This window comes from Chiloscyllium plagiosum, unplaced genomic scaffold, assembly GCF_037043375.1.
Source record: "Chiloscyllium plagiosum isolate Xiang-an unplaced genomic scaffold, Cpla_swu_hap1 HiC_scaffold_12, whole genome shotgun sequence".
Lineage (NCBI taxonomy): Eukaryota > Metazoa > Chordata > Chondrichthyes > Orectolobiformes > Hemiscylliidae > Chiloscyllium > Chiloscyllium plagiosum.
Genome location: NW_028270150.1, coordinates 90,540,454 through 90,553,073, shown reverse-complemented (window position 1 = coordinate 90,553,073; position 12,620 = coordinate 90,540,454). Strand labels below are relative to the sequence as shown.

Genomic DNA, 12,620 nt, shown 5'->3' with positions numbered 1-12,620 from the left:
ACCCCCACACTGACCTCCTCTTCCACCCAACCCCGACACTGACCTCCTCTTCCACCCCACCCCCACACTGACCACCTCTTCCATCCACCCCCACACTGACCTCCTCTTCCACCCAACCCCCACACTGACCTCCTCTTCCACCCTACCCCCACACTGACCACCTCGTCCACCCCACCCCCACACTGACCACCTCTTCCATCCATCCCCACACTGACCTCCTCTTCCACCCAACCCCCACACTGACCACCTCTTCCACCACACCCCCACACTGACCACCTCTTCCATCCACTCCCACACTGACCTCCTCTTCCACCCAACCCCCACACTGACCTCCTCTTCCACCCCACACCCACACTGACCTCCCCTTCCACCCCACCCCCACACTGACCTCCCCTTCCACCCCACCCCCACACTGACCTCCCCTCCACCCCACCCCCACACTGACCCCCCTCCACCCCACCCCCACACTGACCTCCCCTCCACACCACCCCCACACTGACCTCCCCTTCCACCCAACCCCCACACTGACCTCCCCTGCACCCCACCCCCACACTGACCTCCCCTCCACCCCACCCCCACACTGACCTCCCCTTCCACCCCACCCCCACACTGACCTCCCCTCCACCCCACCCCCACACTGACCTCCCCTCCACCCCACCCCCACTCTGACCTCCCCTTCCAACCCTCACCCACACTGACCTCCCCTTCCAACCCTCACCCACACTGACCTCCCCTTCCAACCCTCACCCACACTGACCCCCCCTTCTACCCCTCACCCACACTGACTCCCCTTCCACCCCACCCCCACACTGATCTCCTCTTCCACCCCACCCCCACACTGACCGCCTCTTCCACCCCACCCCCACACTGACCACCTCTTCCATCCACCCCCACACTGACCTCCTCTTCCACCCAACCCCCACACTGACCTCCTCTTCCACCCTACCCCCACACTGACCACCTCTTCCACCCCACCCCCACACTGACCACCTCTTCCATCCACCCCCACACTGACCTCCTCTTCCACCCAACCCCCACACTGACCTCCTCTTCCACCCCACCCCCACACTGACCACCTCTTCCATCCACCCCCACACTGACCTCCTCTTCCACCCAACCCCCACACTGACCTCCTCTTCCACCCTACCCCCACACTGACCACCTCGTCCACCCCACCCCCACACTGACCACCTCTTCCATCCATCCCCACACTGACCTCCTCTTCCACCCAACCCCCACACTGACCACCTCTTCCACCACACCCCCACACTGACCACCTCTTCCATCCACCCCCACACTGACCTCCTCTTCCACCCAACCCCCACACTGACCTCCTCTTCCACCCCACACCCACACTGACCTCCCCTTCCACCCCACCCCACACTGACCCCCCCACCTCACCCCCACACTGACCTCCCCTTCCACCCTACCTCACACTGACCTCCCCTTCCATCCACCCCCACACTGACCTCCCCTTCCAACCTACCTCACACTGACCTCCCCTTCCACCCTTCACCCACACTGACCTCCCCTTCCATCCACACCCACACTGACCTCCCCTTCCAACCTACCTCACACTGACCTCCCCTTCCACTCCACACCCACACTGACCTCCCGTTCCACCCCACCCCCACACTGACCTCCCCTTCCACCCCACCCCCACACTGACCTCCCCTCCACCCCACCCCCACACTGACCCCCCTCCACCCCACCCCCACACTGACCTCCCTTCCACCCCACCCCACACTGACCTCCCCTCCACACCACCCCCACACTGACCTCCCCTTCCACCCAACCCCCACACTGACCACCTCTTCCATCCACCCCCACACTGACCTCCTCTTCCATCCACCCCCACACTGACCTCCTCTTCCATCCACCCCCACACTGACCTCCTCTTCCACCCAACCCCCACACTGACCTCCTCTTCCACCCCACCCCCACACTGACCACCTCTTCCATCCACCCCCACACTGACCTCCTCTTCCACCCAACCCCCACACTGACCTCCTCTTCCACCCTACCCCCACACTGACCACCTCTTCCACCCCACCCCCACACTGACCACCTCTTCCATCCACCCCCACACTGACCTCCTCTTCCACCCAACCCCCACACTGACCTCCTCTTCCACCCTACCCCCACACTGACCACCTCTTCCACCCCACCCCCACACTGACCACCTCTTCCATCCATCCCCACACTGACCTCCTCTTCCACCCAACCCCCACACTGACCACCTCTTCCACCCCACCCCCACACTGACCACCTCTTCCATCCACCCCCACACTGACCTCCTCTTCCACCCAACCCCCACACTGACCTCCTATTCCACCCACACCCACACTGACCCCCCCTCCACCCAACCCCCACACTGACCTCCCCTTCCACCCCACCCACACACTGACCTCCTCTTCCACCTACCCCCACACTGACCTCCTCTTCCACCCCACCTCCACACTTACCCACCCTCCACCCCACCCCCACACTGACCTCTCTCCACCCCTCCCCCTCATTGACCCCCCTCCACCCCACCCCACATTGCCCCGCCCACCCCACCCCCACATTGACCTCCCCTTCCACCCCACACTGACCTCCCCATCCCCACACTGACCCCCCCGTCAAACCAACTCCCACACTGACCTCCCCTTCCACCCCACCCCCACACTGACCTCCGCTTCCACCCCACCCCCACACTGACCCCCCCACCTCACCCCCACACTGACCTCCCCTTCCACCCCACCCCCACACTGACCTCCCCTTCCACCCCATCCCCACACTGACCCCCCCACCTCACCCCCACACTGACCACCCCTTCCACCCCACCTCCACCCTGACCTCCCCTTCCACCCCAGCCCCACACTGACCTCCCCTTCCACCCCACCCCCACACTGACCTCCCCTTCCACCCCACCCCCACACTGACCCCCCCACCCCACCCCCACACTGACCTCCCCTTCCACCCCACACCCACACTGACCTCCCCTTCCACCCCACCCCCACACTGCCCTCCCCTTCCACCTCACCCCACACTGGCCCCCCCACCTCACCCCCACACTGACCTCCCCTTCCACCCTACCTCACACTGACCTCCCCTTCCGTCCACCCCCACACTGACCTCCCCTTCCAACCTACCTCACACTGACCTCCCCTTCCACCCTTCACCCACACTGACCTCCCCTTCCATCCACACCCACACTGACCTCCCCTTCCACCCCACCCCCACACTGACCTCCCCTTCCACCCCACCCCCACACTGACCTCCCCTCCACCCCACCCCCACACTGACCCCCCTCCACCCCACCCCCACACTGACCTCCCCTCCACACCACCCCCACACTGACCTCCCCTTCCACCCAACCCCCACACTGACCTCCCCTCCACCCCACCCCCACACTGACCTCCCCTCCACCCCACCCCCACACTGACCTCCCCTTCCACCCCACCCCCACACTGACCTCCCCTCCACCCCACCCCCACACTGACCTCCCCTCCACCCCACCCCCACACTGACCTCCCCTTCCAACCCTCACCCACACTGACCTCCCCTTCCAACCCTCACCCACACTGACCTCCCCTTCCAACCCTCACCCACACTGACCCCCCCTTCTACCCCTCACCCACACTGACTCCCCTTCCACCCCACCCCCACACTGATCTCCTCTTCCACCCCACCCCCACACTGACCGCCTCTTCCACCCCACCCCCACACTGACCACCTCTTCCATCCACCCCCACACTGACCTCCTCTTCCACCCAACCCCCACACTGACCTCCTCTTCCACCCTACCCCCACACTGACCACCTCTTCCATCCACCCCCACACTGACCTCCTCTTCCACCCAACCCCCACACTGACCTCCTCTTCCACCCCACCCCCACACTGACCACCTCTTCCATCCACCCCCACACTGACCTCCTCTTCCACCCAACCCCCACACTGACCTCCTCTTCCACCCTACCCCCACACTGACCACCTCGTCCACCCCACCCCCACACTGACCACCTCTTCCATCCATCCCCACACTGACCTCCTCTTCCACCCAACCCCCACACTGACCTCCCCTTCCACCCAACCCCCACACTGACCACCTCTTCCATCCACCCCCACACTGACCTCCTCTTCCACCCAACCCCCACACTGACCTCCTCTTCCACCCCACACCCACACTGACCTCCCCTTCCACCCCACCCCTACACTGACCTCCCCTTCCACCCCACCCCACACTGACCCCCCCACCTCACCCCCACACTGACCTCCCCTTCCACCCTACCTCACACTGACCTCCCCTTCCATCCACCCCCACACTGACCTCCCCTTCCAACCTACCTCACACTGACCTCCCCTTCCACCCTTCACCCACACTGACCTCCCCTTCCATCCACACCCACACTGACCTCCCCTTCCAACCTACCTCACACTGACCTCCCCTTCCACCCCACACCCACACTGACCTCCCCTTCCACCCCACCCCCACACTGACCTCCCCTTCCACCCCACCCCCACACTGACCCCCCTCCACCTCACCCCCACACTGACCTCCCCTCCACCCCACCCCCACACTGACCTCCCCTCCACACCACCCCCACACTGACCTCCCCTTCCACCCAACCCCCACACTGACCACCTCTTCCATCCACCCCCACACTGACCTCCTCTTCCATCCACCCCCACACTGACCTCCTCTTCCACCCAACCCCCACACTGACCTCCTCTTCCACCCCACCCCCACACTGACCACCTCTTCCATCCACCCCCACACTGACCTCCTCTTCCACCCAACCCCCACACTGACCTCCTCTTCCACCCTACCCCCACACTGACCACCTCTTCCACCCCACCCCCACACTGACCACCTCTTCCATCCACCCCCACACTGACCTCCTCTTCCACCCAACCCCCACACTGACCTCCTCTTCCACCCTACCCCCACACTGACCACCTCTTCCACCCCACCCCCACACTGACCACCTCTTCCATCCACCCCCACACTGACCTCCTCTTCCACCCAACCCCCACACTGACCTCCTCTTCCACCCACACCCACACTGACCCCCCCTCCACCCAACCCCCACACTGACCTCCCCTTCCACCCCACCCACACACTGACCTCCTCTTCCACCTACCCCCACACTGACCTCCTCTTCCACCCCACCTCCACACTGACCCACCCTCCACCCCACCCCCACACTGACCTCTCTCCACCCCTCCCCCTCATTGACCCCCCTCCACCCCACCCCACATTGCCCCGCCCACCCCACCCCCACATTGACCTCCCCTTCCACCCCACACTGACCTCCCCATCCCCACACTGACCCCCCCGTCAAACCAACTCCCACACTGACCTCCCCTTCCACCCCACACCCACACTGACCTCCCCATCCCCACACTGATCCCCCTTCAATCCCACCCCCACACTGACCTCCTCTTCCACCCAACCCCCCACTGACCTCCCCACCCCCACACTGACCTCCCTTCACCCCCACCACCACCCCCACACTGACCTCCCCTACCACCCCACCTCAAACTGGCCACACCTTCCACCTCACACCCACACTGACCTTCCCTTCCACCCCAAACCCACACTGACCTCCCCTTCCACCCCATCTCACACTGACCCCTCTTCCACCCCTCATCCACACTGACCTCCCCTTCCAACCCACCCCCACACTGACCTCCCCTTCTACCCCACCTCACACTGACCTCCCCTTCCACCCCATCCCCCCACTGACCTCGCTTCAACCCCACACCCACACTGACCTCCCCTTCTACCCCACCTCACACTGACCTCCCCTTCCACCCCTCATCCACACTGACCTCCCCTTCTACCCCACCTCACACTGACCTCCCCTTCTACCCCACCTCACACTGACCTCCCCTTCCACCCCACCTCACACTGACCTCCCCTTCCACCCCACCTCACACTGACCTCCCCTTCCACCCCACCTCACACTGACCTCCCCTTCCACCCCATCCCCACACTGACCTCCCCTTCTACCCCACCTCACACTGACCTCCCCTTCCACCCCACCTCACACTGACCTCCCCTTCCACCCCATCCCCACACTGACCTCCCCTTCTACCCCACCTCACACTGACCTCCCCTTCCACCCCAAACCCACACTGACCTCCCCTTCCACCCCATCTCACACTGACCTCCCCTTCCACCCCACCTCACACTGACCTCCCCTTCCACCCCATCCCCACACTGACCTCCCCTTCCACCCCACCTCACACTGACCTCCCCTTCCACCCCACCCCCACACTGACCTCCCCTTCTACCCCACCTCACACTGACCTCCCCTTCCACCCCTCATCCACACTGACCTCCCCTTCCACCCCACCCCCACACTGACCTCCCCTTCTACCCCACCTCACACTGACCTCCCCTTCCACCCCACCTCACACTGACCTCCCCTTCCACCCCAAACCCACACTGACCTCCCCTTCCACCCCATCTCACACTGACCTCCCCTTCCACCCCACCCCCACACTGACCTCCCCTTCCACCCCACCCCCACCCTGACCTCCCCTTCCACCCCACCCCCACACTGACCTCCCCTTCCACCCCACCCCCACACTGACCTCCCCTCCACCCCACCCCCACACTGACCTCCCCTTCCACCCCAGCCCCACAACAGACCCCCCCTCCAACCCTGACCCACACTTACCTCCCCTTCCACCCCTCAGCCACACTGACCTCCCCTTCCACCCCACCCCCACACTGACCTCTTCTTCCACCCCACCACCCCACTGACCTCCCCATCCACCCATGACCTCCCCACCCCCACACTGACCTCCCCACCCCCACACTGATCTCCCTTCACCCCCACCCCATTACTGACCTCCCTTTCCACACCACCTCACACTGACCCTCCTTCAACCTCATCCTCACACTGACCTCCCCTTCCACCCCACCCCCACACTGACCTCCCCTTCCACCCCACCCCCACACTGACCTCCTCTTCCGCACAACCTCACATTGACCCACACTGGCCCTCCCCTTCCACCCCACCCCCACACTGACCTCCCCTTCCACCCCACCCCCACACTGACCTCCCCTTCCACACCTCACACTGACCTCCCCTTCCACCCCACCCCCACACTGACCTCCCCTTCCACCCCACCCCCACACTGACCTCCCCTTCCACCCCACCCCCACACTGACCTCCCCTTCCACCCCACCCCCACACTGACCTCCCCTTCCACCCCACCCCCACACTGACCTCCCCTTCCACCCCCCCCACACTGACCTCCCCTTCCACCCCACCCCCACACTGACCTCCCCTTCCACCCCACCCCCACACTGACCTCCCCTTCCACCCCACCCCCACACTGACCTCCCCTTCCACCCCACCCCCACACTGACCTCCCCTTCCACCCCACCCTCACACTGACCTCCCCTTCCACCCCACCCCCACACTGACCTCTCCTTCCACCCCACCCCCACACTGACCTCCCCTTCCACCCCACCCCCACCCTGACCTCCCCTTCCACCCCACCCCCACCCTGACCTCCCCTTCCACCCCACCCCCACACTGACCTCCCCTTCCACCCCACCCCCACCCTGACCTCCCCTTCCACCCCACCCCCACACTGACCTCCCTTTCCACCCCACCCCCACACTGACCTCCTCTTCCACACCACCCACATACAGACCTCCCCTTCCACCCCCCCCACACTGACCTCCCCTTCCACCCCATCCCCACTCCGTCCCCCCCTTCCACCCCAACCACACACTGACCCCCCCTTCCACCCCACCCCCACACTGATCTCCCCTTCCACCCCACCTCACACTGACCTCCCCCAACCCCACCTCACATTGACCTCCCCTTCAACCCCACGTCACACTGACCTCCCCATCCCCACACTGACCCCCCCGTCAAACCAACTCACACTGATCCCCCTCCAACCCTCACCCACACTGACTTCCTCCTCCACCCCTCAGCCACACTGACCTCCCCTTCCACCCTACCTCACAATGACCTCATCTTCCACCCTACTCCCACACGGACCTCACCTTTCACCCCACCCCCACACTGACCACTTCTTCCACCCCACCACCCCACTGACCTCCCCATCCCCCCATGACCTCCCCACCCCCACACTGACCTCCCCACCCCCACACTGATCTCCCTTCACCCCCAACCCCATACTGACCTCCCTTTCCACACCACCTCACACTGACCCCCCTTCAACCTCACCCCCACACTGACCTCCCCTTCCACCCCTCATCCACATTGACCTCCCCTTCCACCCCACCCCCACCCTGACCTCCCCTTCCACCCCACCCCCACACTGACCTCCCCTTCCACCCCACCCCCACACTGACCTCCCCTTCCACCCCACCCCCACACTGACCTCCCCTTCCACCCCACCCCCACACTGACCTCCCCTTCCACCCCACCCCCACACTGACCTCCCCTTCCACCCCACCCCCACACTGACCTCCCCTTCCACCCCCCCCACACTGACCTCCCCTTCCACCCCACCCCCACACTGACCTCCCCTTCCACCCCACCCCCACACTGACCTCCCCTTCCACCCCACCCCCACACTGACCTCCCCTTCCACCCCACCCCCACACTGACCTCCCCTTCCACCCCACCCTCACACTGACCTCCCCTTCCACCCCACCCCCACACTGACCTCTCCTTCCACCCCACCCCCACACTGACCTCCCCTTCCACCCCACCCCCACACTGACCTCCCCTTCCACCCCACCCCCACCCTGACCTCCCCTTCCACCCCACCCCCACCCTGACCTCCCCTTCCACCCCACCCCCACACTGACCTCCCCTTCCACCCCACCCCCACCCTGACCTCCCCTTCCACCCCACCCCCACACTGACCTCCCTTTCCACCCCACCCCCACACTGACCTCCTCTTCCACACCACCCACATACAGACCTCCCCTTCCACCCCCCCCACACTGACCTCCCCTTCCACCCCATCCCCACTCCGTCCCCCCCTTCCACCCCAACCACACACTGACCCCCCCTTCCACCCCACCCCCACACTGATCTCCCCTTCCACCCCACCTCACACTGACCTCCCCCAACCCCACCTCACATTGACCTCCCCTTCAACCCCACGTCACACTGACCTCCCCATCCCCACACTGACCCCCCCGTCAAACCAACTCACACTGATCCCCCTCCAACCCTCACCCACACTGACTTCCTCCTCCACCCCTCAGCCACACTGACCTCCCCTTCCACCCTACCTCACAATGACCTCATCTTCCACCCTACTCCCACACGGACCTCACCTTTCACCCCACCCCCACACTGACCACTTCTTCCACCCCACCACCCCACTGACCTCCCCATCCCCCCATGACCTCCCCACCCCCACACTGACCTCCCCACCCCCACACTGATCTCCCTTCACCCCCAACCCCATACTGACCTCCCTTTCCACACCACCTCACACTGACCCCCCTTCAACCTCACCCCCACACTGACCTCCCCTTCCACCCCTCATCCACATTGACCCCCCTTCCATCCACACCCACACTGACCCGCCCTTCCACCCCAACTCACACTGACCCCCTCACCCCACACCCACACTGACCTCCCCTTCCACCCCCCCCCACACTGACCTCCCCACCCCTACACTGATCTCCCTTCACCCCCAACCCCATACTGACCTCCCTTTCCACCCCACCTCACACTGACCCCCCTTCAACCTCACCCCCACACTGACCTCCCCTTCCACCCCTCAACCACACTGACCTCTCCTTCCACCCCACCCACACACAGCCCTCCCCTTCCACCTCACCCCCACACTGACCTCCCCTTCCACCCCACCTCACACTGACCCCCCCTTCCATCCACACCCACACTGACCCGCCCTTCCACCCCAACTCACACTGACCCCCTCACCCCACTCCCACACTGACCTTCCCTTCCACCCCACTCCCACACTGACCTTCCCTTCCACCCCACTCCCACACTGACCTTCCCTTCCACCCCACCCCCACATGACCTCCCCACCCCCACATGACCTCCCCACCCCCACACTGACCTCCCCACCCCCACACTGATCTCCATTCACCACCACACCCACACTGACCTCCCTTTCCACCCCACCTCACAATGACCCCCCTTCAAACCCACCTCCACACTGACCCTCACACTGACCTCCCCTTCCACCCCACACCCACAGTGACCTCCCCTTCCACCCCACACCCACACTGACCTCCCCCTTCCACCCCACACCCACACTGACCTCCCCTTCCACCCCACACCCACACTGACCTCCCCCTTCCACCCCACACCCACACTGACCTCCCCCTACCACCCCACACCCACACTGACCTCCCTTCACCCTCACCCCCACACTGACCTCCCCTTCCACCCCACCCCCACACTGACCTCCCCTTCCACCCCCACTCCCACACTGACCCCCCCTCCACCCCACCCCCACACTGACCACCCCTTCCACCCCACCTCCACCCTGACCTCCCCTTCCACCCCACCCCCACACTGACCTCCCCTTCCACCCCACCCCCACACTGACCCCCCCACCCCACCCCCACACTGACCTCCCCTTCCACCCCACCCCCACACTGACCCCCCCACCTCACCCCCACACTGACCTCCCCTTCCACCCCACACCCACACTGACCTCCCCTTCCACCCCACCCCCACACTGACCTCCCCTTCCATCCACCCCCACACTGACCTCCCCTTCCAACCTACCTCACACTGACCTCCCCTTCCACCCTTCACCCACACTGACCTCCCCTTCCATCCACACCCACACTGACCTCCCCTTCCAACCTACCTCACACTGACTTCCCCTTTCACCCCACCTCACACTGACCCCCCTTCCATCCACACCCACACTGACCTCCCTTTCCACCCTACCTCACACTGACCTCCCCTTTCACCCCACCTCACACTGACCCCCCTTCCATCCACACCCACACTGACCTCCCCTTCCACCCTACCTCACACTGACCTCCCCTTTCACCCCACCTCACACTGACCCCCCTTCGACCCCACACCCACACTGACCTCCTCTTCAACCCCAGCCCCACACTGACCTCCCCTTCCACCCACACCCACACTGACCTCCCCTTCCACCCCACCCCACACTGACCTCATCACCCCCACACTGATGCCCCTCACCCTGCCAGTGTCCCCTTCTGTTTGGAGTTTGAGAGTTCGGGTCACAGTTGGTGGTGTGATGGCTGAACCTCCACATTTAGATGCAAGGTGGCAGTGGGCCACTGTTGGGTTATGGTTTATAATGTTTAATTCTGGCACAGAACTTGAGGAATTCTTTGTTGTATTCGCAGTTGCAGGACCGGCATTACCGCCAGGATTTCGGTCAAGCAAGAGTTCAGACAGTTCGAGTGATGATGAGACAACAGGCCACTGTGTTGATGAGAGGCGAGAAAACTCACCGCCGGCGTTGAGGAAACCCGACAACTCTCCTGTGGAGGAGTGCAGCAGGACGTCAGGAGACAGGTGCTGATCAGCCAAGGGACCCGTGTCGCTTCGGAAAGTGTGTGCGACTGCATGCGCGTTTATAACGACCACATTCAATCTGTAGCAGCAGTGGTCATCACGCAATGTTTCTGTGCACAATATCGATTGTGCACTGACAATGCTGGTTGTGTGTATCTTTATTTATTCATCAGATGTTGAATCGTACAGCACAAAAGAGGCCTTTCAGCCCATCAAGTCTGCACCGACCCAACTACACTGAGCCCATTTTCCCATACTAGGCCCATTGTCGTGAATGTTATAACATCTCAACTGCTCATCGATGTACCTTTTTTTAAGCATCAACCACCTTCCCAGGCAACACATTGCAGATTCTCACCATCCTTGGTGTGATAACGAATTTCCTTCACATTCCTTCTAAACCTCCTGCCCTTCGCCTTAAAATTATAGCCCCTTGTTCTTGATTCTTCAATGAAGAGGAAGAGCTGCTTCCTATCCACCCTGTCCATGCCCTTCATAATCTTATACACCTCTATCAGGTTCCCTCTCACCCCTCTGCACTCTGAAGAAAATAACCAGAGCTGATCCAGTGTCTCTTCATCACTAAAATGTTCCGTCCTCAGCTTAATCCTGGTGAATCTCATCTGTGCCCTCTCCACCGTAATGACATCTATCCTATAGCATGGTGACCAGAACTGCACAAAGTTCTCCAGCAGTGACCAAAGACATGTACTAGAATTCAGCTTCTTTAGTGATGCCAATATCAGTTGTCCATCTGTAATTGCATTTGGAAGGATCCTTGGTGAGTTAATGCAGTCCATCTTAATGATGGTATACACTGATGCCACTGTGCATATATGGTGAAGGGAGTGCATGCTAAATATGGTAGATGGGGCGCCAAACAGGCGGGATGCTTTATCCTGCATGATGTCAAGCTTTGTAAGTGTTGTTGGACCTGCATCCAAGCAATTGGGGAGAATGCTATCCCACTCCTTGCCTGTGTCTTTTATATGGTGGAGATTTGTGTCAAGGACTGTCACTTGGACCTTGTATGAGAGGAGTTCAGCTCTTTTGTCACCTTTAAACCAAATCAGTAATGAGGCCATGCCACAATCCTGTGTGTTTTTCAGATTGCCTGGCAATGGCTGTGTGTGTGTGTGT

The 12,620-nt window shown here is 62.7% G+C and overlaps 1 protein-coding gene across 1 annotated transcript in view; it reads left to right on the top strand.

Moving 5' to 3' along the window:
• gpalpp1 (GPALPP motifs containing 1) overlaps positions 1 to 12,620 on the top strand; it is a 63,372-nt gene that overhangs the window by 30,579 nt on the left and 20,173 nt on the right. The window contains exon 2 of the mRNA XM_087993059.1: positions 11,309 to 11,480. Coding sequence (XP_087849185.1) covers positions 11,309 to 11,480 — 172 coding nt within the window. The remainder of the gene's footprint in view (positions 1 to 11,308; positions 11,481 to 12,620) is intronic.